Source organism: Aulostomus chinensis, chromosome 14 (genome assembly GCF_037954235.1).
Source record: "Aulostomus chinensis isolate RoL2024-O1b breed Wild chromosome 14, RoL_Achi_v1.0, whole genome shotgun sequence".
Lineage (NCBI taxonomy): Eukaryota > Metazoa > Chordata > Actinopteri > Syngnathiformes > Aulostomidae > Aulostomus > Aulostomus chinensis.
Genome location: NC_141333.1, coordinates 12,883,914 through 12,910,954, shown reverse-complemented (window position 1 = coordinate 12,910,954; position 27,041 = coordinate 12,883,914). Strand labels below are relative to the sequence as shown.

The window sequence follows — 27,041 nt, the reverse complement described above, 5'->3', positions numbered from 1 at the left end:
AGATATCGGTAGCAGATACATGTTGTTTTCTTTTCCTGCGTCCATGTCAAAAACAATTTCAAGGTATCACAATGGCTGGATGGTTGTCATGTGACTGAACTGTGATATTCTAATGAATATTTCTGTCCACACATTTGCGTAATTTATCCAGAAAATTCAGTCGATCACCCTCCAAACTGGATAAAACGGCACGTTTTGTTTGTTTGGGGTTTTTTTTAACATTGAGAAGGGAATGTTGTGTTGTGCCTCCTTGTGGAGCACGTCAGCACCGGAGGAGGCACCAGAGGGCCGGGATGGAGGGAGTAGTGGAGGAGCGCACTATAAGAGAGTGAACCCCGAGGGGCGTCGGAACATTTCAAGCAGTCGAGAGAGGAGGAGGAGAGAGGAGCAATGTGAAGGCAGGACGAGGACAACGGCAAAGCGAGCAGGATGAAGACTTGAAACACGGAGATTTGTTTCCTGTAGGGACTGAAAGTCTGCCTTTCAGAAGCAGAACACGGTACTTGAGCCTAGTGGGAGGAATCTGCGTGGTGAAAAGTGTGCGTGTCCCGGCGCAGCTTCAGCACCTGAGGAGAGGACAGCTCCTCCGGACCTCCGGAGCACAAACTCCGCTGCAGCTTCTCACATCAACACTTTGAGTCTGGAACAAGTCTGAAGATCCACTAACGGAGAGATCCGCGACGCTCAATATGTACCAGGGGCATTTACAGGTAAGAAGGTAGACTCTTCCTTGCTTTATTTGCAATAAACAACTGTTTTGGTTGATGCTGGGGAACAGTAACACAACGATTGCGCTCAGTCCGAGGCAAGTAGAGATTTTCAGACCAGCATTTTGCAAAGATTAAGGTGTAAAGAATCAAATGAGCGTCTTAGTTCCCCAAGCAGAGGAAGCAACGCGTTTTCATTGAGAGCGTATTAACATAACACTGACAGACAGCTGGAGCGCTGCTGCAGGTGCATGTCAAAGGTAAACGGGGGGCCAGCCTGAGGGGTTTAAACGGGCCCACAACACATCATTAGTTTCTGAACATGCATGCTGTGACGTCATGCCATCTGACGTCAATTATTACATCGCAAATTACAGTAGAAGCGGCTAGACACAGTGTTACATCACAGGTACAGACCGGTGTACAAACACGCACGCACGCACACACACACACACACACAAATACTCAAAATATAGCAATAGCTACAAAAAAAGCACAGTAACTATGAAACTGTTCCCCAGCACAACATCCAACACAGCATGGTTGATGTAGAGCATCATCATCCACCCTCCTTGGCTGATGATAGCATCTTCTCTGTTTCAGAAGCAGGTTTGAGATTTATATAGCTGCTTGACAAAGATACTTCAGCTCCCAGACAGGTGATTATGTAATAAAAGGCCACTCCGAGTCTGTATTCAGCAGCATTAAAGACAAAAATTGAATATTTCATGATGTATTACTCAAGCGGCAGCTTTCATTGAAAATGCATGGAAAAAGACAGTCGGCGGGTGCTTGTCTGACTCTCCACGCAGGGTCGATGGGGAGCCTGAGTGATGGGACGTATAATCAGTTGCAAACGTGTGTTCTCCTTAATCACACTCTTCCATGTTCCATCCCGTGTTTCAATGGCCTGACACTTCATGTGTTTCTCGTCACATGCATGCAGTCATTACCGTGCCTCGTCCGGGTCCAGCCTGAAACGGGACACTGCTCCTCACCCTGTGCCATCACGTGGAGTTATTATGCCAGTCAATGCAAAGCAGACTATCTATCTGTCAGTTATGGGGCTTTTACCATGGTGCGTAGCAGGTGTGTGACGGATGCATTTACCTTGACAACACTTTGTCCTTGGAGTCAAGTTTGTGTGTGTGTGTGTGTGTGAGTGTATGTGTGTGTGTGTGTGTAACAACAGCTACCTGCGTGTGAGTACAACCAGTCAAGTATGAATATTATCGATTCCTCGGGAAGGTTTAGTGTTGTTCTATCATGCCAGTGCATTCATGTGTTTCGTTGTAAGATTTTCAATATAAATCCTCAGGAATACTTGATTTCATTTTTTTAAAGCTGCAGTGTGTAACTTTTGGAACTGAGAGGAATCACAACAACACAGATGGAAGTAGTATTTATGCAGTCTCTGTGGACCTTTTATACAGTATGTTTGTGTTTTTGGGGGGTGGGGGTGGGGGGGTCGCACAGACAAAATGCCAATTTATTTCTCAACATAATTTGAAGTGCAGTGAACGATAAGCCGAGACGGATTTGGAAGTAGAGGACGTCAATTTATACGGAAAATATATGCACTATAACTTTAAATCTTGATGCACTTTAGGTGCTTTAAGAACCCTGGAACTTTCTTGAGGAGTCTGAAGATGTTTAATCCATCTATGTTGCTTTGGTAGTACATTCCACTGATATGTTTTTTTTCTTACATATTCCTGACATCTGAACTGATTCTTCAGGAAAAGCTGAAGCTCTCCTGCTGTACTTTGTTGATGTAAGCGCGTTGCAGCTTCGGTTGGTTGCTGGTAATCAGAGCTATCAGAGTCCCGACCTCAAAGAAGATGCACTTGTAAGTCTTTCTTTATCACATGACTGTCAGTCAGTAAGATTTGTCAGCTCACCGACACTTCAGAAGCAGTTGGCTGGGGGGGTGAGATAAGATTTTTCAAAAAGCATCATTCACCCTGAAATTTCTCCATAACTCACTACATCTGCACCTGCAAGCGAATGTGGCCGAATTATCCACAAGGTACTTGATTATGAATGACTTCAAATCTTCCTCTTCACAATTTTCAAGAAAACATCGCTCCCTCCCATCGTTTAATTTGTTTTTGTTTTTTTTTAGTTTTAAAACTATCACAGCTCATGCAAATAAAAGCGTTGTGTTTTGTGAGCGAAGGATTCCCGATCAAATTTTGGACATGAACTATTCCGAGATGTGGAGGTATGCGTCATTGTTCTTTCTGTAAAGATGTAATTTAGGAGTCTGAATCACCATCACTGCTTATTTATCTCTAAAGAAAAGCCAGGAGAGATATTCAGAGTGTTGTTGTTTTGATGACACCTTCTCTTAACATTGCGACATATCAAATAGCAGGACGGTGATTTTCCTTCTTCGTATCTACAGTGAGAGTAATATTAATGGGAGAGATGCTTCTAGGCCTTTGGATATTTGCTCTGTTAAGCACAACATGATTACATAATTTGATTACCATACCCTGAGTCCCTCGGGGAAAATCTTAGATGGATGATGTTGCTGATCAGAAGTAGATGAAGTACACTCATCTTTGTCTGCTTCAATTTTCTTTTTAAGCGGAGGGGATATTCCCAGAATTAGTTGTGTTTTTTGGTTTGTTTGTTTTTCTAATTCTGACAGTTGCTGCAAAAAGGCATCGAAAAATGTACAGGAAGGAACAAAGTGGCTGGAGTTTAACCTCTTAATCGGACCTCGTGTACAGATTAAGACTGATACAGTACAAGTTTGTTCATGTAAAAAGACAAAGTAACATGTTAAAAGTCCAATTTACTTCAAATATTCCAAGATTAAGTAGTGTTTGTGATGAAAGCCTTAAAGAAACGAATCATTAAAAACAGATGTGGATGAATTGGAGTGGCTCCTCATTCCTGAACACTTGATGTGGGGTTTTAGACATACAACGCACCTCAGGCTGTCATCAAGACTCCTCCTCCAGAGGTGATGGTCACCTTCAAGCATGACAAAGGGGTCTCAGAAGCCTTTTCTTCAGAGACTGCTTAAAGTCTTCTTGATTTAATGAAGCGTGGTCTTGATTAAAAGCGATTTAACAGGCCTTCCGAGTTCAGGAGCCAGGATAATGAGTGAAATCAGGTGGTACCCGAGTGGAATGAAAGCTCCACAGACTCTCCGTGTTTGAGATGGTGGCTGGGCAGGGGCCTAAATGTCTTCACCTACACGGGAATGGGGGAAAAAAAGGGGGTGTCTGATCGTACGTTGGAGCAAGTAAGTGTGAAATCAGACTGGAACCCTGCCATGGAAAGAAGGAAGAAAAATATGTCTTTGATTGAAAACAGTGAAATGTCAGTTGCATCGTGATTTTGTTGATGGGCAAAACAATTTGTGCTCTTTCTTTGTCTTTAACCAACATTGAAATAGGAATTACTGAGCAATTGTTTGGTTAATTGTACTACAAATCCTCATCAGTGGAATTACAGACTCTCATCGTTGATTGTTTCTGTCCAAACCCATGAACAAGTCAGACAAGAGGGTAAAAGACCCAGTGGCCTGTCTGTCTGTCTGTCTGTCTGTCTCTCTCCGTTGTCTGCACTGTATCCACCAAGGTGTGTGTCAACTTGTTGTGGGGTCTGAAACACAGGAGCCCACAATGATGGATCCTGCATGATGGTTATTTAAGACTTGTTATCCAGGTTCAGTTTGGGGTAGCCGTTCAGACGTGATGGTGAGGACAAGGTGCTAGGAATACAGATTGATGAATTAACATCCGTGAGGGTCCCCCAAAGACGGTAGCCATGTTTCCATAAAGGGAATAAAATGCGCATTTTGCATGTATGGAAACCGGCAAACTTTTTTTTTGTAAAAAAAACGATTTAAATGTTTTTTTGCCTTTTTTGAAAAACTGTAAATGCACAAAATGGGAGATGGAAACAACTCATTTAAATCAACTCTGATGCAGCAAATCTGTAAGTGGTGTGAGTTACCAGCTGTTTCACAGATGTTTCCAAACTCTGCTCTCATCTCATGTCCAAGCAGGTACCACGAACAGTTCCAATCTATCCAATTGTAGGGCATCACCCAAGACCACTCTGTTTTTTGTTTTTTGTTTTTGGGGGGGGGTTGCCAGTAAACAGCTTTTGATTAAAACAAAGGGGCTGAAATGTTGTGTTTGAGGGTCTGTTTCCAGTTTGACGTCTTTTACAACCATCATGGAGTCACTCATACCGCCATCTTCTGACGGAAATACACACTACAAGGTTTATTCACTTCTGACCACTTGATGGAAATGTCTGCGATTCGCATTTTCCCTCTTTTTTTGCAGCAAATCTATTCTAGTCTTGAAATTTTATGGAAACACAGGTAGTAACATTTGTGCATGTGTGTGCATATCTGTGTGTGTGTGTGGGGAGGGGGGTGTTGGGTCATTATGAGAATCTCTTCTTCTCCCTGGTTGGCTAGTTAAGGCTCTGTTGAGATGCTGAGCAGCTTGTGGAGCTTGTAAAGCAGACTAGAGGGGGACTAAGAGGGATACGAGCGCATACATCAGCAGCAGTTCCCCTATAAGCTGATGAAGGGTTGCTTTTCTTCCCCAGAACAGACCATTGGAATGTGGTTTGGGGGCTGCATACTGTATGAAAGAGAGAGATAGAGACAGAGAAAGAGAAAGAGAGAGAGAGAGAGAGAGAGAGAGAGAGAGAGAGCGCTTGTGTCACTCATTTCACTGTTAATCCATAAATATGTTGATTTAACCCTGAAAAAATAGTTGAAATGAAATAATGTGTTTTTTGAAAATTCCTGTGCTGTACATCTCAAAAAGCAGAGCTGCAGAAATGTACGGGAAGAATGTTTTCATTGCGACTGAATGGCTCAGCGTTCTCACTGCCGCTCGTCCGTCTGACTCGGAGGATTACAAAAAAAATACCTGGCCGGATTTCACAAACCTGGAGAGGCTCAATCCGAGGAAGATCCAATTAAATTCTGGTGTGGATTGGAGCAGATACAGGAATTGGTATTGTCTTTCGTTTAAACTGTGAGATCAGACAATTTTTCGACGGAGTGTTCAAGGTCCAGAGTGGACAACGATTTCCCTCAACACAGAATTTACTTCAACCCTCAGTTTGCAGCCTTCATCCATGCCGGGTTTCTAAATTGCTGTTTTTTTGGGTAATGTTCATTAAAAAAAAAAGGTTTATATCATACCAATGTGTGTGAAAGGCCATTGTCGGATAATTCAATCATCTGACCATTAAACGGGTCATTTTCTTGTCATAAATCCAATTAACAATCCCATGAAACAGCTGTAAACTGCTATTATAGACACATTTGTTCATGTGTGTAACAATATGTATGTACTTTAATCACTTAATCTGTCTCGATGGGAGATTTCAAATATTTTTTGAGGTATTAAAAGTAAAACCAACATAGCAACTAAGTCTGCACTTCTAGTAATTTTGGCTTGATGAATAGAAGAAATTATATTTTGATATAAACACAAAAATTAATTTAGCAGTATTTACCGATAAGCCTACAAGAGGCCACACCGGAAGGCATTTTTCATTTCCTGTAAAATATTTCCAGACAAAATCTTGGTCTCCTCATATTAGAAATAAACCTTTTGAACCGACAAGATAAATCATCATTCTATCAAGGAGAAAATGTCACACTCCCTGTAGAGGGTGTAGAGAATCCACAGGCCCCTCTTCATTTGACATTAACAGATTTTTTTTTTTAAACCATGGAGAAACCATCTTTTATATATGAATTTAAACCGTCCCATGAAACCTGTTAAATCATAATTTGTGAACGTTTTTCAAACTCTCTTTCTGCCTCTGCTGATATTTGATATTTTAGGGATCAGGAACCTGCACCACATTGTAGTACTGTTGTGGTCTTCAGCTACGTACCTTGATATAACGATACATGCTGACAGAAACAAATGTGACCAGTGTTCGTCAAGGAATCAGCAGTATGTGCTGTATGCAGCAGTATGTGCAGCCTGGGCTGTAAAGGGAATGACATGGGGCACTGATTGGTTTGACTGATCTCACTCCCCAAACACAACTACGAACAATTGAGTGTCTAATGGTGCCTCTTTGCACCATGGGCTGTGGTTTGCCCCCTCTAGATACCAAGATGAGGCTGAAGACGCCTCGAACGCATATCGCCATCAAAGCCACATCCACCAACTGCCCTGCACCTTAGAACGCTTAAAAAGGGCCTAAAATGTCAACACAGGGGTGTCATCGAATCAGTGAGAGGAACCTGAAATTCACAGCTTCTCAGCTGCACATCATCGTCTCTGTTGGTGGATTTCCTCTGGGTTTCTAACAGCTCCAAGTCTGTTAACACAGCAGCCCTCCAGCCCCACACGGAGTCCCCTGAGCTACTGTACAAAGCCACATTTTTTTCTCTCTCACTCTTGCAAAAGTAGGACAAGCCAAGGCATCTTTGTTACTAAGAGCAGAGGGTTGTGCAGAAGAATGGGTAGCCCATCCATCTCTCTCGCCGACTCATTCATAATAGTCATTCTCCAACTGGGAATTAATTTGCTCCAGAAACGCTGCGTCTCACTGCTGTAGTTGAGCGAGCATGTGTTTGGTCCTTCAGGGAGATATGAGCTATCAGGGACGGGGCCGTTGATAAACAAACGTGCATTTGACTATGGCAGATGTGAGCGGCATTTTCACCTACTGTTCACGGGGGAAATGTACCAGTGATGTAATAAGTCAAGGCCGCGCCTCCTGTGTCCGTTTACTTAGGATTTACATGATTTCAGTCTGCACCACATACATGCAAAAGGTGTGTTCTGAAGTCCATATGGGGAACTGGCTAATTATTAAAAGTTAAGGGTTCAAGGCAGGTGAGGTAACCAAGGCTGAGTAGAATACTCTATTGTTTGCTACTGTTTCTAAGGGAAGACAAATGTCACCCTGGAAACCTGATGCTTGCGCAGGAAAAGGCGCTGTATTAGATGGTGAATCATGGAAAGGCAGTGTTGAATAAAGGTGGATGAGTAGATTTCTGCTCCTTGGTGTGAGTAGGTGTGCGCATGTTTTTATTCGGCATTTTATCATAAACGCGTCATCCAGTGTGAGATTTAACAGTGTGTGTGAACACGGGAAGGTTAATCCGAAAATCGTTTGTTGTACTTTATTGGCACCATGAGGGATTACAGTGGATGGCTTGCCTGATTCACATCAACATAATTTTGTTGATAACTACATCCAAGAGACATGCGAGGCAAAAAAAACCCATAGGGGTACACTGTAAATACCCAGCAGCTCCTTCACACAGAATTCAAATATTATGAAGGATCAGCACAGTGTTGCTCTGCACAAAAAGGAGGAGATGAAGGTGGGACGCAAGACGGCATCCGAAGAATGCCAGTGAGCGAAGCAGCTTCATAAGAGTGACATTTGCCATTTTGCGCATGGAGAAGAATCAGCTGGTTGCATACATAGAGAGAGTTAATTGAGTCCTTGTGTGGAACAGCTGATCGTCAGCTGATACAGGAAGACCTGAACTGAACTGCCTGAACTAACATGATGCGCCATGAATATTTAAGCACAATGATGAACTAGAAAGCCCTCAGAGGGTGCGTACCTCCGCCAAGGAGGCTGCACAGATACAGACTCTATACATACAGTAGTACCGTCACAATCCATTCATTGATTTTCTTCCTGACTGCTGAAATTTGTCGAAAGAGAAGTCCGTGAAAATACTGCTTGTGTCCCGCCAACGGCCAAGAAATATCTTTAGGATCCTGGATTTACAATTTGATCCAAATCAACGCACATTGGTGATTACCTCCTTGGGGGAGGTATTAAAGAGTAAATCCTCACATTTAAGAAGGCAGAGCAAACATATTTTCATGTGGTTTGAGGGATGATAGTGACCGTCCTCCACTCTTCTCCGGAGTGATCTCAACGGGCCATGAATGGATTGCTCTCAGATTTGGGTTAGGCATTAACAGCCAGAGGAAGAATCCTGATGAATCTGTATATTTTTGTACTCTTCATCTCCATCAGATTTTCATTTTGTCCAATATGTAATCCCATCAGCCTCAGCTGTACTTTGTGTTGAGAGCCCACAAACCACACAGAAGCACTATGACGTATTGCTTTTAAGCAATTTTAAGTTCCCCTTGTTCTATAAATGAAGTTCCAAACAAAGATGTTATTAGAGGTTGGGATTAGAAACTCTAAACAGTTACAAAATTCATTCACTCAGAGATTGACATCATTCCGAGTTAATCTTACACATTTAAGAAAACCTGACACACGTGCACATTAATCCCTATTCCGGCTTCTAGAAAATGTAGTAAAAAATCTACGGTGAGAGCAGATTAACACACTCACAGCCAGGTACATCCAGGAGAGCACAGGAAACACTCATCTTCTCGTTTCCCAGCTCATCATAATCATCTCTACTTTGCTGAGAGAATCTGTTTTCATGCCTCAAGCGAGATCGTCATCTTTTGATTTGCAGACTCGCGACATCCTGCCTCCAGATTTGAACCTGATCGACTCGGTCTTCACCCTCAGTCGACACGGTAGCTCTTTCTCTCGCAGCTGGTGTTCTGAGCTGTCATATAATTGCAGAAGAAGGCTTGTCCAAAAACAGAAAAGAAAAAAAAACAAAGAAAAAAAAAAAGGTCTCCATGTTTTTTGCAGCTAGTAGCAAGGACCCTCTCTTGACTGCCGATGACAGTTTCAACACTCACAGTCCTATTTATTCAAAATAGCAAAACATGAACTGGTGATGCTCTAATTTCCCTGAAATGAATTACAAGAGCTTGGACCAGTAATTTGCATCCCCAAAGCTCTCTTGATGGAAGTGGGAGAGAAAATGTTGGCGTTATTGTGAAGTATTAATGGAGCCGAAAATACAGACCCCCCCCCCCCCCCCCCCAAAATTCCCCCCAGTTGCAACAAGTCGCTCAGCTCACAAGTCTGACTGATAAAGTGGTTATATTTGGATTTCCCTGGATGTCCAATAAGAACAAGTCATTAAAAAGTTGTTAAAAGCACTGAATTAAAGGGAGATATTTTACTTTGACCATTGCTCAGCAGCAAGTTGGCCTGTTTTTCACGGGTAGTCCTTTGGCCTCAATGTAAAATAAAAGAAAAAGCCCGCACACGACCGAGTCAGACTGAAAATGTTCCTGTGTGTACAGAGAGCATTCTAAGTCTATGCTTTGCATCTCTGCTTTGTGATTTCTGGATGCGTTTCGTGAGCAGGTAATGAATTTCCCCGGCAGGAGTGCAGGGAGGATCTGGCTCCAGATGGAATGTATGCAGAGTTCAAGGTTAGACCAGCTGAGAAATCTAAATGTAGTCAGGTTTATGAACCTTAACCTGGAGCAGCAACACACATCACAATCTGACCGTGTGTGTGTGTGTGTGTGTGTGTGTGTGTGTGTGTGTGTACACATTCAAAGCGTGTGTTTGGATTTCCTGATAGACATGCCATACTTGCATGCTATTCAGCGCGTGTGTGCATCCGTATGCCCACCAGCATGCCGGCATGTTCATGCAAGTGTAGATAATTAGGCTGGACATAGATGTGTGATTCATATTTCTTCACATGACAGAGGCTGTGCAGCAGCGTGTCAGTGAAGGGGTCAAAGGTCGTGCTCCAATGACTTCCTGGCATGCATGTGAAGACTAAACAATACTGCTGGGTGACAAGAGAAATCAATTTAGCACATCCATATAGCCAGAATAAAATTAAAACATGATTTCTTGCACAGCTTTTGACACATTTGTGATAGCAACAGTATGGATTTGTCCTGCCTGACAAATGTGATGAATTAGCTGGATGCAACATAAACCTAAATAGAAAATCTGTCGACGGAAACACCAGTAACTCAACCATCAAACACATGTGTGGGTTATCTGTTACTCTGTTTCATTCACAGTGACATTAAGTGCATTCAGCTCTAGTGCTGAAGGTATATTTTCAGTAAATTGTGCAAGAATGCATGAAATGCTCATCATGGCCACATACTGTACTGCATGAGCATTCAGGAGGAAACCCAATATCATGGAATTTTACATATCAAGACGCCAGAGTCAAGGCATCAAAATGAAGGACTTAATTAATGACATCATGCCGGTGATTCTTTACACATGTGATGTTTTTTTGTGAATTAAACACCTGACAAATCAAGTTTAAACTTAAAAACTAAAAACATCAATTAGTTTTCCTTGAGTAAATAGTAACGGTTGTGTTCAAGGACATTACTTGACATGACTTTGGGTATATTTATGTCTTTTGCCTGTATTCCTGGGCTGTCTCTACAGTTCTGCCTATGTTCTTATCTGCTTTCATACAGTACTATTAATATCATGTCTACTGCTGTGTTTTGGGGGAGTCCAAGCTGCTGTTTGATATGCTGATACTTAATCGTAAAAGCCTAAACTGAGACATTCTGTCAAAGCTCATTGTTAAGTAGTCTACTTCAAGATTCTACATTCCACTAATGTAGGGATGAGAGCGGTCCTTGAAGTAAAATCATCTAAAAAGGTGCAGATTTTTTGTTTTGTTTTATTTAGGAAAAACACTACACACACTTCCCAAAGCGGAATGAGCCTGATGCTTTTTCAAAGATGTAAAAACAGTCAGGCGGCAAAACTAACTTTTGCGTGTTCTGACTCATCCTATGAGTGTGATCCATCACTGACAGAGAGTGGAAGTGTCTCTGTGTCCCAGGAAAGAAGTCTGCGTGACATTTGGGGGCTGCTGCATATCATCACCTTCTTAAAATAATTGCTTAAGTCATTTTTTTGACCTTTGTTTTTTTTTTGTGCCTAAAACAACACCTTTTGATGTTTTGTCACCAGTTTTCTGCTTTCTGAAAAACTTGAAAAAATGACTTGGGCGATTACTGTAAGAAGATGACGATTTGTGGACATCTCACTCAAATATATAGATATCAGTGTTTGTTGCTATTTTAGGCTCCTCCACTCTTTTATCTGTGTGTGTGTGTGTGTGTGTGTGTGTGTGTGTGTGTGTGTTTTGTGCAGAATAATTCATAAACTTTATTAGAAAGCTTAATCCGAATGAGGTCTTCATGTAAGAGTATGTACAACTGGTCTGTGCAGTTCCAGAAATAAATATACATCTGTAAATAATGTCAAACTGTGCACCTTTGGGTCTCTCAGGTTCTCAGGCTGTCATCAACAGCGTCCTGCGGTGCAATAGTACCGCATTCATGTAAGTGAGGCACGGCCAGGAAATTGAAACTCATCCTAAACCGCACTTCGAGGAAGTCGTAGAGACGGGTTGGATTAAAATAAACTTCCGGTCAAAATAATGAATCGTCCACTTCAGTTTACACACTTCTAGTTCTAATCGGCTGGAAACTCCTTTATGACTCATCTCAAGTCCATCGTCTGTATAACAGGAGCATTTTTGATTATGAATTGAAAGAATTTTTTTTGGTATGAATTAAGGAATTGAAAATTACTTCCGTGAAGTTCATTCAAAGTTTACTCCCTAAAAAATTATCTTGTTCCAATGTACAAGTGAGCTGTTGAGATAAGAGTTGCATGTTCGTGGTACTTCAAGTACTCCAGCAGTCCGGATTAGTGTTGTTATGTTTCCAGCTTGACTTTGGAGGAAAAAAAATCTATCGAGGCCAATGAAAAGGTCAGGAAAACGACTTTGGCTCAATTGGGTGCAGTCAAGTAAAGAAACACGGTCGTGCTCTGGAAATTCAAAATGAGCTCCTTAAAATAACCATACAACAACACCAACTTTAAAGCCAAGTCATTTCACACAGAAATATGAATTAACCTGTAACCTTATTCTACAATAGAAAATTGCGTCAACATGCACTGGTGTCGCTAGGTTAAAAAATAAAGAAAGTCTTTCTCCGATCACATTTCTGAACTAAAGTCACAAAGAGGTATTTTCAACCTTCAGCATTTCTCTCCCTCACCTCCTGCAACCTCAAGAATGCTATCGCGTCAATTAAAGCCTCTCCTGCAGCCGTCATATACCCCAGGGTGGTCAGACAAGGCTGCCAGAGAAAAGGTCAGTCACCACCTTGGCCAGCGGTGCGGAGAGAAATGAAGACAAAGAGGGAAGAAAAGTGTAGTTGTTGAGGATGGCACGCAGATCTGACACAAGACAAACTGCGGGTCATACTGATTTGCCATTCTAACTTTGGAAAATGGTAGCAAAGATGATTGAGTCGGATCTATTTTTAGAAAACAGACAGCGTAGCTTTAGCAACTGTTCTTTTAGATTTAAGTTTTTAAAAAAAAGTGGACACTTAATTTGATAAAATGATACTGAAACGTACATTTCTAGTTTGTGCCCTTGGGATGACACACACCGATGTGACGCCTCCAAAAGTAATTCACTTTGCACAAGTCAAACACTGGAGTTTGGTTTCAATTTACTGTTTCGGGAAGGTAAGGGAAAGGAAACTCACTATCGCTAACATTATGAAACATCGCAAATAATTATGTAAAATGTATCGGAAATGGGTCCATAAACTGCACTTGAGTAAAAGAACAGTATGCGGGAAATCCCTTTGTCTGTAAAATGTCGCTGTTGAAGACTTGTTTTGTCCGACCAACAGTCCAAATCCCAGCGATATTAGAAAATCTTATGGGAAGTTATTTTTCAACATTTTTTTCAAGAACACGACTACACAACCCTCTAATAAACTCACGTTGCTCATCAACTGCATGACAGACTGTAGTGAATTTGCAGTTTATTGTAAGTGCTCATTAGGAACTCAGAGGAATCCAGAACGTCATGCATATTATAAGTAAACAGAGCAGCAGGTTCCAGCTCCATCAACCCTCCTCATTGTCATATAGCATTATCTTTTTATGTAAATGCTAATCAGTCTGTTCTGCACAACAGAGGAAGTGCTCATTCTTTGAAGAGCGACATAATGCGTGGTATTTCTACTGCGCTATTGGCAGTTTCTTTTATGGCTCTGAGCTTCAACTCAATAACAGGGACTGTAAGAGAAAAAAAAAATCACATACTGACACTATCAGAGATGGTTGCCATTTCACAGCAGGTTCATTATTATTAAAATGTCTTCATATCTACATTCATTTGCAAATGAAAGTTTTCAAAAGGCAGCCAGACACAGCAGCGATGGAAACTCTCCAGTCTGGCAAAGGCAATGAGATGGTAATAAAATAAGCTGGATGACGTGATTGCGAGTGCCTCACAGCTCCTTGTATAATCAGCACTGCTGCCCACATCTAATCATGTATGAAGAGCTCCCACACCCATCACACACACACACACACACACACACACACACACACACACACACACCATCAACCCATTCTAGGTGACCAGTGGAGAAATCACCCTCTGATGGCTCCCTCAGCTGGGCGAGTTTGCGGTAAAAGTCTGACATTTACATGAGGAAAGCTACAACAGCCTCTGTCCCTCATTAGAAAGAACCGCTTCTGCCTACTTGAGTGACCTGGAATGAGAAAATCATCATGCTTAATTTCATCCATATTCATGACGGCAGTTCTTAGACTGATTGTTTGGCCATACGACGTTTCCAGTCAGTTTTCTTGACGTATTAAAGTGCAAAGCAAAATCAAGGCAGGTTAAGGGGACATAAAATAGCACCAAGAACAGAATGGCGAATCTAAAAAAGGGCTGCTTTGGTTTTTTTTTTAAAAATGGAGCCTAAACTGGTGCTTCACATGGACCCTGTAGTGAAATATGAGATCACATGATCGATTATTGGGCGTGAAGCCAGCCGTCACTCCAAACTTGTGGATGATATACAGAGGAATTCCTGCTGTGTCCTCAGTGGCTATCAGTTTCCATTCTGGAAACATGCTTCTCACTGCAATATCATTCAAGCAGCCACTTAATAATTAAAGCTTGTACACGGAATCCATGCATTTATCCAGGAAAGTTATCAGTGTAAAGATAACGATGCATCTCCTGCCATGTTTTTTCGCTGTATCCGAGTATTCGAAGTGGAAGGATGTGCTTTAGCAAGTCAAAATAGATGAGATAAACATTGCGATAGATTAGCTTAATTACATGTGATGCTAATGGGCTGTCATGTGCTAATTCATTGTTCGATGATGAATGAAAGTAGTGCTATCTCTCCTTGCTGGTGTGACTGGCTGCTGCTTATTTCTAAAAGTAGAAAGTGTCAAAGAGAAAGGTCTCTAGGGAACGGCAAAAAGGAACACTTTCTAAATCTGCTTTAAAAGCTGCCAGGATGACAGCAAATAAAATCTAGTGAGCCAGAGTCCAGAGAATTAGACATAACAGGCAGTAAAGCTGCCATCAGTATCTCACCTTGCACAGCTGCTCTGCATGAATAGCCACGGTCTCCCAGAAATCTGTTTTCGTAATGTTTGGCTTAGTGCTAAAAGTCGTATCAGGATATTCGTCTTTTTCTGATAAACAGCTCAGGAAGAAAACCCAGCCAAAGATAAAAGAACTGGCACAAGTTTTTGATGCCTCCGTTTCTCGCAATTAATGGCGTTAGGCCACACTGACCCATCATTCAGCTTGATTCACTGCCAAATTACAAGAGGGATTATTGCACAATTCAAGACATGGGAAATGTGAAAGAGAGGCACAGAGACGGGAGCGTGACACATCACTTTCAAGCTTTGACAACATCTCCTAAAAGACAAAATATAATGATTTTTTTTTGTCCCCAGCAGATTTGTCAGTGATGTATAGCTGTGTTGAGTTAAATGGCCTCCTGCTAACAATAGCAAGGGTAATGAGCTGCCTGTGGGCGTGTCTTTGTCTCTGTCACACCTCCTCACACACACACACACACACACACAGGTGCACTAACATTAATCTGTGCACCGCCACACCCTCAAACACATTCATACCCACAGACACATAGTGAAAGGGATGGAAGTCCTGCCTATTGTAAAGCATTTCCACAAAAGAGAACCATCCATAACAGCTGGCACTTATCATTATAGTCAGGCTCCTCTCTGGGTTATACATGGTTTGATAGATTTATTACAATACGACTATCACAATAGAGCCATTAGACAGCTGAGTGTATGCTTCATCAAAATGAAAATGACTTTACACGGCTTGTAGGTGCAGCGTCAGCCAAAGAAAGTTCCCAAATGAATTCAGTTCATTGTGTCCACCAGAGAAACAAGCTGTAAAGCCGGTTTACATTGTAGAGTAGAAGATGTAGACTGCATGTAGATTAATGAGTACAAAAGTGTGTCTGACTGTGAAACTGATGGTTCTGAAATCACGGACAAAACAAAACAAAACAAAAAAACAGGGAACGACTGATAGAGAAATAATGTTTGGACAGCTAATACAAAACAAAAAAATCCATCGGCTAGTACAAATAAAAACAAGGGTGCAGCTACAAAAGGTTATCATTTTGTCAGAAAGGTGGTGGTGGGGGGTGCATTCACATCCTTCATATGGTACCTAGAAAGTTCTACTTGGGGAGGATGGGGGATCATGTACTTTACTCAGCTGAATAACTGATATTGACTGAACTCCCTGAACATGTCCAGTAAATGCTTTTAACAATCAGCGACCGCAAATGGTTTGCCAAGTGCGTGATTGGGCCTCACTTGGGTGATTGGGCCCTCGATAGTGCCTTTACATTAAGTTTGCATTACATTTCAGGCTTTGGCTTCTTCTTTAAAGTTCCATAATTATAACTTCTAAAACTTTCCAGACTGATAGACAGCAGAATTGTTCCACTCAGAAACTGAGCTCAAGAATGGAAATTAAGTGGTTCTTGTTCCCAGTCACTGACAGAGCATATGACTGATGTTGCTCTTCAAACTAGAAACCATATTACCTTAGCTTATTTTTCTCTTTGCTGGAAATTAGACATATATGTACTATTACATAGTGTGTGTGTGTGTGTGTGTGTGTGTGTGTGTGTGTGTGTGTGTGTGACAGGCATGTTTGTTACAGAGCAAGAAAAAAAATGCAAAGAAGAAAGATAGAGAGGTCTGGCAGTCTGCTTACCCAGTAGCTTTTTTAAATGTTTGCTTAATCACTTGGACCCATTTACACGCTGGAAGTCCAAGAAGCTTCATGGCTCAGTTTTCCCACAGTATCAGCCCAAATAGGCGCTGATCCAGATAATTGCTAGATCAAATGCCTTTGTGGAACAAACTCCTACTTTATTTTTGCAGTTAAGTACATTTCTTCCTTTTGCAAATGCTGTTTTGTTTTTTGTTTTTTTAAGAATTTGCCGAATTAAAAAAAAGAAGAATGGAGATCCCTGCTCAGGACATCATGCTTTCTAATAAGGGAAGACAACTAACCAACTAACTAATCAGACAGGGTAGTATAATTACTTTGATTCAGGGAACATTAAGGAGCAATCACAGCTTCATAATTTATGCAACTGAGAAGCGAGGGTAGATGCAAAGCCGCATGCAGATTTTAACTGTGATTAAATTTGCTGTACATAAATGATTCTACCAGCTTGATGGAAAGGTCAAGTTTCGTCACTTCATTTGACGGGTAAGAAGTCTTACTGCGATGATTCTTCACGAGCAATTAATTTTTAACTTAATCCTGATAAAAGGACCGGGGAGCAAAGACAGTTAACAGTTTCTTCCTTGGTCGTGCTAACCCCTTTCACCGTGTTATATTAAAATCAGATCGTTTTTGCATAATCCTGCTAAAAGTCTGACAAATGCACAAATGGCACGATCGCATAACCTCCTCGGCCGGGGAACTAAATGCACGTCATGGTGGAGCCAAGCTTCCATTAAGGACCAATTGCTTTACTAAAGCTGTCATCATCCCGAGTCTTTTTTATGATATGTAAATGGATGCATCTTCGGGGCATTCATTTCCTCTCTCAGCATGGGTGAGGATCCTCCAACAATAAGCCATTACTGGCAGCCTATCTTGTTTGCGCAGCAGGACCTCGATCCATTACAGTGAAGGACTGTTGAACAAGAGGGTGACACGAGGGAGGTGGGGTTGGGTGTCAAGGCTTTAGGGGATGCAGTGCGACACTGTATTAATTCAGGGTGGGCAAGTGGAACATCATTTCAGGAGACCTACACTTGACCTAGGAATGTACCATGATACAATTAGCCAGTGCAACACTAAAAGCTGGACTCCTGCCCTTTATTCATTGGGTTCCCTGTCTTTTCTTCCAACTCGTGGATCAAATCCAGACTTTCGTAGTACGCAATCTCACATGTTTATTTCTGGATGTCTGTCAGCTAGACACTCATCCCACTAGAACAAAAACAATGCATCATGGAAGATTATGTTTCAGCACTGTGATAGAAAATGTTCGAGAAGAAGGAGTTGGTCACGCTTAGTACGCTCAAGTTTATTCTGGTCTGACGTGACACATAATGACCCCCCTCCTCCTCCTCCTCCTCTTCCTCTCTGACTATTCTCTGTCCCTGCTGCCGCTGTTGTCAAAGGCTTTAATTGGGCAAAGTCACTCAAGGTAATAATGGCCTCATGGGCCTGTGTCTGGGCAACCTGATTACTTTGTGTGTGTGTGTGTGTGTGTGTGTGTGTGTGTGTGTGTGTGTGTGCGCGCGCGCACGCACGTGCATGTGCGTGTGTATGCTGTGGCCGAGTAAAGGTACCACCACAGGGACATTTAAGTCAACAAGGATGACATGTAATTGCTTACAGCAGTAAAATGACTTAAATAAGCTAATGTTTGCCTTTTATTATCATTTTGGTTCATTGCAGGAGTTCTGGAAAAGATCTCCGGTGTTTGATAAAATCCAAGTCAGCACACATGGAACTGATAATCATCTGTGGTATCATCTGTTTATAAAAAAAACCTGAAGCTTTTCCTATGACTACAAACTGCCCACAACACTCCATCTCTCTTTCTCCCGTCATACTTATCGCTGAGTCTATTTCGGTCCTACAGACACTTGAGACAGTTCAGACAAATGATTAATTCCTGGATCGAATTGCAGGTATGTTTCCAACATAAAAAAACAGGCTATTTTCTGGTTTAAGTCAACTCATTAAAAAAGGTTGCCTTTTGAATGGCTCTCAGCTTTGAAGTTGTGTAATATGCTCTGGTGTGCGTTTTCTTTGGTCGGTGCTGTCCATTTCTCAGCTGTAATTCCCACTGGCAAACTTGCAGTTAACGTAATCATCATGTAATTGAAAAGAAGCTGGGTCTGCATCCTTTAGTGTAAGAGGATGATTAAATCAAAAACACACCATGATGGACTGAATGAAGAGCCTGAAAGCCATATTTTGCAATCAAAGCAACCAGATGCAGACAGCTGGCCAGTAGCAGGGAGCAGTACAGCTGCTTACGAAGCACACAGATAAAACTCATCTGGAGAGGAGAGACGGTGCAGCCTCTCCGATCTAGGACAGTAGGAGGCTGGAAGTGAGAGACAAAAGCGAGAATGTAATGCCATTTTTTCCAAGCAGCCGCTAGTAATCAGGTTACTGTACCCTCCTGCTCAATGCACAGAAGGGATCCTCCTCCTTTCACTGCCATCCCTCATCATTAGCAGCTGCAGGCCAAGCAGCAGCACAGCAATAGTGTAAGTAATGACTTGGACTGCCTCTGTAAGAGGGGCTCAATGTCCTTTGTCTCCAGTTTTTTCTTAATGGGCAGGTAATGGGGAAAGACAGAATTGGCCACAGGAGGCTTGAGGGGGCTCTTGTGCTTCCAGGATATGAGGAGCTATCAAAGTAGAGGGAGAGTTCAGCTTGAGGGTGAATGTTTCCGTCCAGCCTCCATCTCTCTGTTCTGTCCTTCAATCCTGCTCTCTTTTGCCTCCCTGGCCAGCCCCACTAAGCTCTTCAAGTCCAGCTGAGACAGCATTTCTGTCTGACTGTTGTATGGTGACATATTTCCGAGCAACACGGGACAGAAAGGTTGGAAGTAATACTGGGAGGAATTTGATTGGAACACTGGAGAGTGGGCGTATCCCGAGCATGTCAGAAAGAGAGAGAGAGAGAGAGAGAGAGAGAGAGAGAGAGAGAGAGAGAGAGGGGGACGTGCTTGCTCTGTTCAAGCATCCTGTGCATCACATGCCTTGATCATAATCCGCAGCTGTCACAGAGTTCTCAAGATGAATATAGTTTTTGCTAGCTAGCTAATTAACGTATCTCCACACATACACATAAAAAAATGAAGATTGATTGACAGGTAAATATAATGATATTCCTGAAACTCATATTTTATTTATCAGGAAGAAAATAGGAACAAATGGATAATAATTGCATTGTTTTGGATCCGTATGCATTGTGGGTTTCTCTTAGTTACTTCCTGTATGAGTGATGGCGCCAAATTTTCCAGTTCAGCAGGTTAACTCCTATCCATATTCTGAAGGTTTTTACAGAAGGGTTTGTTGATGTATCATTCATAGACTTGTTTATAAGGATTCCTTTTTTGAAAAAAGAAAAGGTAAAAATAGATTTTAATGGCTTTTACAAGTATTTTCTGATTCATGGAGTGATTAAAAAAAATATCCCTTTGGTAAAAAGCTTTGGAAATTTTGAACATTGCTCTATCCAAGGGTTGTATTTCCATCCATCCATCCATTTTCGTCCGCTTATTCCTGTTAGGGGTCGCGGGGGGGGGGGGGGGGGGGGCTGGAGCCTATCCCTGCGGCTACAGGTGAGAGGTGGGGTTCACCCTGGACAGGTCACCAGTCCATCTCAGGACCAACACATAGAGACAGACAACCATTCACACTCACAGTCACACCTACGGTCAATTTAGAGTATCAATCAGCCTCGTCCTCTCTTAATGTCTTTGGACTGTGGGAGGAAGCTGGAGTACCAGAGAGAACCCACACAGGCACAGGGAGAACATGGAGACTAGACACAGAAAGATCCCGTGCCCGAGCCGGGACTCGAACCCGGAACCTTCTTGCTGTGAGGCCACAGTGCTGACCACTGCACCACTGTGCTGCCCCCGGGTTGTACTTCATTTCTGGAAATGTATACATAATGTATATTTATATATATATATATATATATATATATATATATATATATATATATATATATATATATATATATATATATATAAAACCCTACTTGCATATACAACTTCTGGGAACCTGTAATAAAAAAAAATATTGCTTATGAGAAGGCTGACTCATGCACTTAAATCGAAATCAAATATGAAAATCCTAGCTTTTGTTGTTGCTAATAAAATCATTTGTGTAAGTACATGTAGCAGCTGACATCAGTCGGAGGTATCTGACCCACTTGTCCAGCCATTCAAGTGAGAAAAAAAAAGCTTTTACATTGAAGCCTGTAATTATGGAGAGAAATGTGCAGCAGCCTTTCAGCAGCAAAGACTCTTACAAGACAGGAATGTCAGCTTCATTTCATCTGCCTCTAACTGGTGCCTCTGCTGTTGTGAGAGCAATAACAACCCCGAGTTCAGCGCTGACAGGACCCCTGCAAGTCTTTCTGGGAATTGGGGATGGGGGGGTTGGGGGGGTGACATGATGGGATTGGGTCCATGAATGGGTGGTGGGGTCAAGCAGCTACATTTGCAATGGAAGAGGTGATGTACTGGTGAAGACATTCAAACAAGAGGGGTCTAAACATCACGCTGAATTCAAGTGTTTGTCCTTCAGGGTCCTCACTATCAAATCTGATAGATTCCTTTGTTTTTTTTCATTCTTGACCAACGGGACCTTAGATTTCCCATTCAAACAAATACAAACCATGACATTAACTTGGGCAAATGGTAGTTTAATGTGAAGCTGAAGTAATTTCTATTTCTATAATAAAATTCACATTATGCTGCATTTCTCACATGTAAAAATAAAAACAACAGCATACTGTCAGCCATGTACAGTAAGACTGCTGGCTGGTTGACTCTGAGTAGAAATGCTCCACAAAGCTTCCTGTGATCAATATATCATCTTTTAGATCCAAAATATGTGCCATAAACAAGTCCTGCGTTAAGTGACATTAAGCATGAAAACATTGCACCTGCTCTCTGATGCATTTAGGGCAGGCATGTTGTTTTAAAATAAAACACGCTGACTCTGCAAATCATTAGTGGACCAAGGAGCAAATCCACATGAGGACTTGCTGAATCGCTAGTTATTCACCACTTCCTTCAGTAACTCCCAGATCCTTGTGTGTGTGTGTGTGTGTTTGTGTGTGTGCGCGTGTTTGTGTGTGTGCGCGTGCGTGCGTGCGTGCGTGTGTGTGTGTTTGAGTGCAGGTTTGAAGCTGCGGTACAAAGAATGTTTAAGAAGAGAGTGTAACAGGAACCCTGCCTCACTTACACATCACGCCAGGTCATTTGGACTTCTGGGAAATGTATATAATGTCAATATAATAACATGGAGCTTGTACAACATATAGATTTTTTCACCAGTGTCGATATACGGGATGAAAAAACTGATCTGGTTTTTACTCCTTTTGTGGGGAACTTTACCATAGGAGGCTTTGTACTACTACTTTGTACTTTACTATTTCTCTGGACTCCAGAGCATTCAAGAGAGTAAAGTACAGCAGAGTATTGTAAATACTTTGTTTGTGGCTCTAAACATGAACTCTATGTCTGTCCTACTGCTAAAATCCGGCAGCAGGTATTAACAAAGCATTGACAGTGGATCTTCTTTGTTCTTTTTGTATACTATAGTTGTTACTGTCAGGCTGGATTCTCCATCTGGAATCAAACACTTTTGAAGGGCACTTCGTTAACATCAAATATTCGTTTACATCCTTCTTGGGGCTGCAGCTCTACTGGCATGAAATGTTCTTCCAGTACGCCCTCAATTTAGTCTTACAGACTACAGGGAACAAAGCATGATGTATATTTGTTACTCCTTGCTCCTGACTTCTGCTGTGCACCTCTCAAAATGAAAGTCTTTGCAAGCTGTGATTGACGGTTAAAAGCGGTGAACAACAGATGTCAGGAGAAAGGAGTTACAAATAGCCATCGGGCTTTGCTTCCTGTCTGCAAGATTAAATTGATGGCTAAAAAAAAGCCTTCAAGTGTGCAAGAGCAACTTTTTGCACGAGAACATTCCATGAATGAGGCCCGATGGGAACAGATGGCAACGGCAAGAAAAAAGAGGATAAATAAGCTTTGTTGACCAGGATACATACAGTAAAACTGTACAAGTAGTCGCCCCATGTTGTACAGTGGTTTGTGTCATGCCTGCGAGGATTTCTGGAGGGTTGATCGGAGTTGAATGAAAGGACTGCAAGTCTCCTAGGAGTGTAGGAGATGTTCAAAGAAGCTAAGAATGTGTTCAGAAATTGCAGAGGTTTTTTTTGTCATCTGATATAACAAAATATTCCTCTCATTACATGCTCAGTATTGCTGCTCGAAAGTAGCACTTTCTTCCTCTTAGACAAATATTGGATTGCTTCTCATGTGTCCTTTACCATTATTGAAAAACACCTTTTGGTTGCAGGACACGAAGATGAAAACTCATAGTACAGACAATTGTTAACTTCCAGTCACAACCAGATATTTGCAAATTCAGGATTAGATGTGTCTTTAGCCCTACTGGGTGAACAATTTATTTGTATGCTGACAGTGTGATCATGGCTGCATGCTGCTCTTGGGATCAGAATGACCATAAAACAATCCATTTGTCCAATCCAATGACCATCATCAGTCTCCTACAACAGGATGATGAGTGCTGGGAGCTTTGGGTGGGCTTCAGTAGAAAGCTTTACAATTCAATCTCACTTCTCCGTCGGGAGATATGTGAGAGTCCGAGGAAAGAACCAATCTGCTCCTGCAAAGAAGAGTGGAAGTCAAAACAAAGCCTATTATTGGGTGCCATGGTACCTAACAGAGGACCCGTCTCCAGAGGGTTCATATATACACAGCTTTAGGGAAACAGAGGAAACTAGAGCCTTCTGAGAGAGCGAGAGGTAAACACAACAGAATGCAGCAAGGATTGGAAATATGAATATCATGACACTTGTGCAAGCGGTACAATTAGTAACAAAACAGCAAAAAATTAAATACACTGACGGGTGAGACTGGTGATACAATGCACATTTGGCTGACAGCTGAATTGGTTATAAATACCTTTATCTTGTCCATAAGTGATAAATGGTATATCGTGGCAAACAGGTCGGGTCTTTAAAAGAACAAACGAAAACAACATCATGATTATTGGGTCACATGCAGGTGACAGAATACATAATTAATGAGGAGGGTATTCATTATTGCCTTTCAAATATATGAACATATACTAAGCTTTCCTTTTTTTCCCAGTAAGGCTCAAAGTAGCCGATTACAACATTCTCGCATCAGTGCGCATGTTTTAAGATGTAGGATTGAGCTTCTGCTCGCCTCCATGTAATCCCAAAAACATCTGTCATAATTTTTATGTGAAGGATGCATAACAAGCGCAGAAAAAGTGCTGTACATCTTTATATTCATTACATTCAGTGGATGGCGTGTGAACACTTTATGTGGCGATGTAAAAGCCTGTGCTTCAACCACTATTTTCTACACAGGATTGCGAAATCTGTGTATGTTCTTTATAATAGATGCCGGAGTTACACAACAATGAAAAATGGAATGTTAATATATGCGGTTATAATGAGAAATGCATTATCCGCTACTCAGGGTGCTCATCCAAGCAGACTAGAAACCTCAGCAAAATCCTTGTTTTTCTTGCCAAATTAAATTCTCATTAATAAAATGCACATCTGCCAAAAAACAAGCACACACACACACATCCACACAAAACACAAGCGAGTAAGCCTATTGGGAAGGGCCAAAAGATGCCTGTAATTAACACCACGGGCCACTTTTTGCAGGGATGTTGACACTTTGTGAGACGTTTCTCCCAGCCGAGGGGTAGAGGATCCAGCGTGCATCCATATTGATGAGTAAAAACATACATCCTTTGGTGTAGGATGCCAGTTGCCCCAAGAGTCATGTCTTTCTGGAGCCTACGTTGAAACTGACATGCTTTTTACATGTTCTGTGATCCAGTATAAATGTTTTATGAGAGGCAGCCTGTGTTTCATGTTCATGTTTCAGTGTGAGCCTGCAGTTTCCAGGGGGATTACATACACATCACTCCCTCCCAGGTTGTAAGGTTTACAGGAGTATCATGTTGTCCTCCAACAGCCAGCTGTTTTTTTTGTTTGTCTTGTTTTGTTTTTTTCAATTAGGTGCATCTCTGTTTAGCCTGATGTCACTTGGGTTTGAGACCTCATCATCTTGCAGTGACCTCGTGATCATCTGACCTTTGACCTAGCATCAGAATACACCGGGGGATTGTACCTTGGAAACTTGAACCTTTACAGGCTGCATTGAAAGCACCTATGAAGCTTTTCAACAAAACATTATTGTCCTGCAGCTTGTGCTCAGTTTTCGTCGAACAGCGAAGCAAACTGAATTTTAAATAGCCGACACAACAAATACATGGACCTCGACTGGATATTGTTTGGTCACTTGGAGTTTGAAAGGTCAAAACTGAACAGTAGAGTTCAATGTTATGACTAGTATACAGTTTTTCCTATTAAAAAAAGGGATGAAGTGTGATGTCAACGCACAGCAAAATAATAAAACTATGGGCGAAGAGCGCTGGCGTGATGAATCCAACTCTATTGATGTGCAGCTGAAACATGAGCGCAGCAGCATCGTGACGAGTGGCGGAGGAGTCACGTTATGTTGATGAGGCTGTTGATTAGTGATCAGTCAATATTCAGTGGCAGCATGGTCATTCTATGTGGGAAAATACGACAACTGAATCGTAACAACGGATGGGACACAAAATGCCTGAACATAAATTATTTAACACGAATGTCGTTGTCTAAATAAATGAGAACTTTTATTTCATTAACAGCATTCATCTAAATTTAGAGAGACATTTCCCTCTTCCTGAGAAAACAAAAACGTATGAGCTAACATTGATTAAAAAAAAAACAATAAACTGAGCAGTGCAGATATTTTCGTTCATCAGATGCTTAATTCTAAATGTGACATCAATATAATCCAAGGACTTGGCCAATCAGTCAGTCTGTCGCTCCTAGTGATATATTATGAATATTCAAAATCAAGTATTCTGTTGCCATTGCATTGGACAACAGCTTTATTCTTTTTCATTTGGATTTTGTGAGAATCCATAATTAGAAATGATACTAATTTCAATCATATCACCCAATCTGACATCAAACTCTGTAATTCCTGAATTTCCTTTTCTTGTTTCTATTAGTACTGTTCAACAATGAAATCATTAGAAAATTGTCTGATAAAAGACAACATTAAATGTATCTCATTCTTTACAGTATCACGTTTATTTCCAAGAACTATGAGATTTTGTTTATCCTACTGTCTGGAGCAGGAGTGCAAAGTCATACAAACACAGTCAGAGTATTAGTGTGTGTGTGTGTGTGTGTGTGTGTGTGAGTGAGCAAGCGAGAGAGAGAGAGAGAGAGAGAGAGGGAGAGAGAGACTGATGACTGGCTGTTATCCTTTCATATGGCCACCAAATACAAAGACACAGTGCACTTAATGAGAATGTGAATGATTGCTCAATCTCATATTGTCTTTCTCTGCTCGCTTCACGTCCCATGTGTTGTCCTACAGACCTGTGTGACATCAGCAGTCAAGAAATGAGGAACGCAAATTACAAAATCCCCCTGACCTCACCTGCACAGCAGCTGCTGCACCGTCCACATCCTGTACTCAGATATCCACTACTGCCTGACTTAAATGCTACAAACTACGTCAGAAACATTAGTAACTGAGACTAAACAGACAATTTGTAACGTCTGACCCGCCTGGAGTCCCACGCCGACCTGAGCGTCTCATTTTCCATCAGGTCCCGTCGGTCAAGGGTCAAGTAGTCAGGGTTTAATCTCCAGAGTGAGGCGTGCAGTAATTATCAGATGACATATTAGTCAGGTACGGTGTTTTATCCACATTTCATACAGTTTTGATAAACACAAAAGACTAAACTATTTCATAGTCACAAAACTCTGGTTTGTAAGTGTACATGAGTAGCCATCTGATACTTTAAGGGCCTCCTGCTCCAGCCACATACACCAAGAAAATGCAGTTGAGAGCAGAACAAGTCCTCTTATACGCACGACTCTGACCTCAGAGTGACCCGTGCAGAGCCAAGGACAGAAATGACAATCTTAACTGATAGCGATAACTCTTAGAAGCCTACGATCCTAGAATCTTGAGTTATGTGTCAACAACATTCTGAGTCTAAGCATTTATCAAAGATCTATAAATCTGCCAAACTGGATAAAAATGTTGAAAGCTTTTGAGTGATGGAGTAATCAGCGTATGACGATTAACAATGAGGAGTGATTGATTGAGTGACTATTGAACACAAACTGTGGTGGTGCTTATGACTAATGGAGTCTCAAAATCAGAAAGCGATTCT

At 41.6% G+C, this 27,041-nt stretch overlaps 1 protein-coding gene across 3 annotated transcripts in view; it reads left to right on the top strand.

Annotated features, from left to right (window-relative positions):
* The first annotated feature begins 305 nt into the window (after positions 1-305).
* The window catches only part of pex5la (peroxisomal biogenesis factor 5-like a), an 84,421-nt gene continuing 57,685 nt past the window's right edge, over positions 306-27,041 (top strand). For all 3 annotated transcript variants that reach the window (XM_086225336.1, XM_086225334.1, XM_086225332.1), the window contains exon 1: positions 306-710. In XM_086225336.1, the coding sequence (XP_086081462.1) occupies positions 690-710 (21 nt within the window). In that variant the 5' untranslated portion in view covers positions 306-689. The remainder of the gene's footprint in view (positions 711-27,041) is intronic.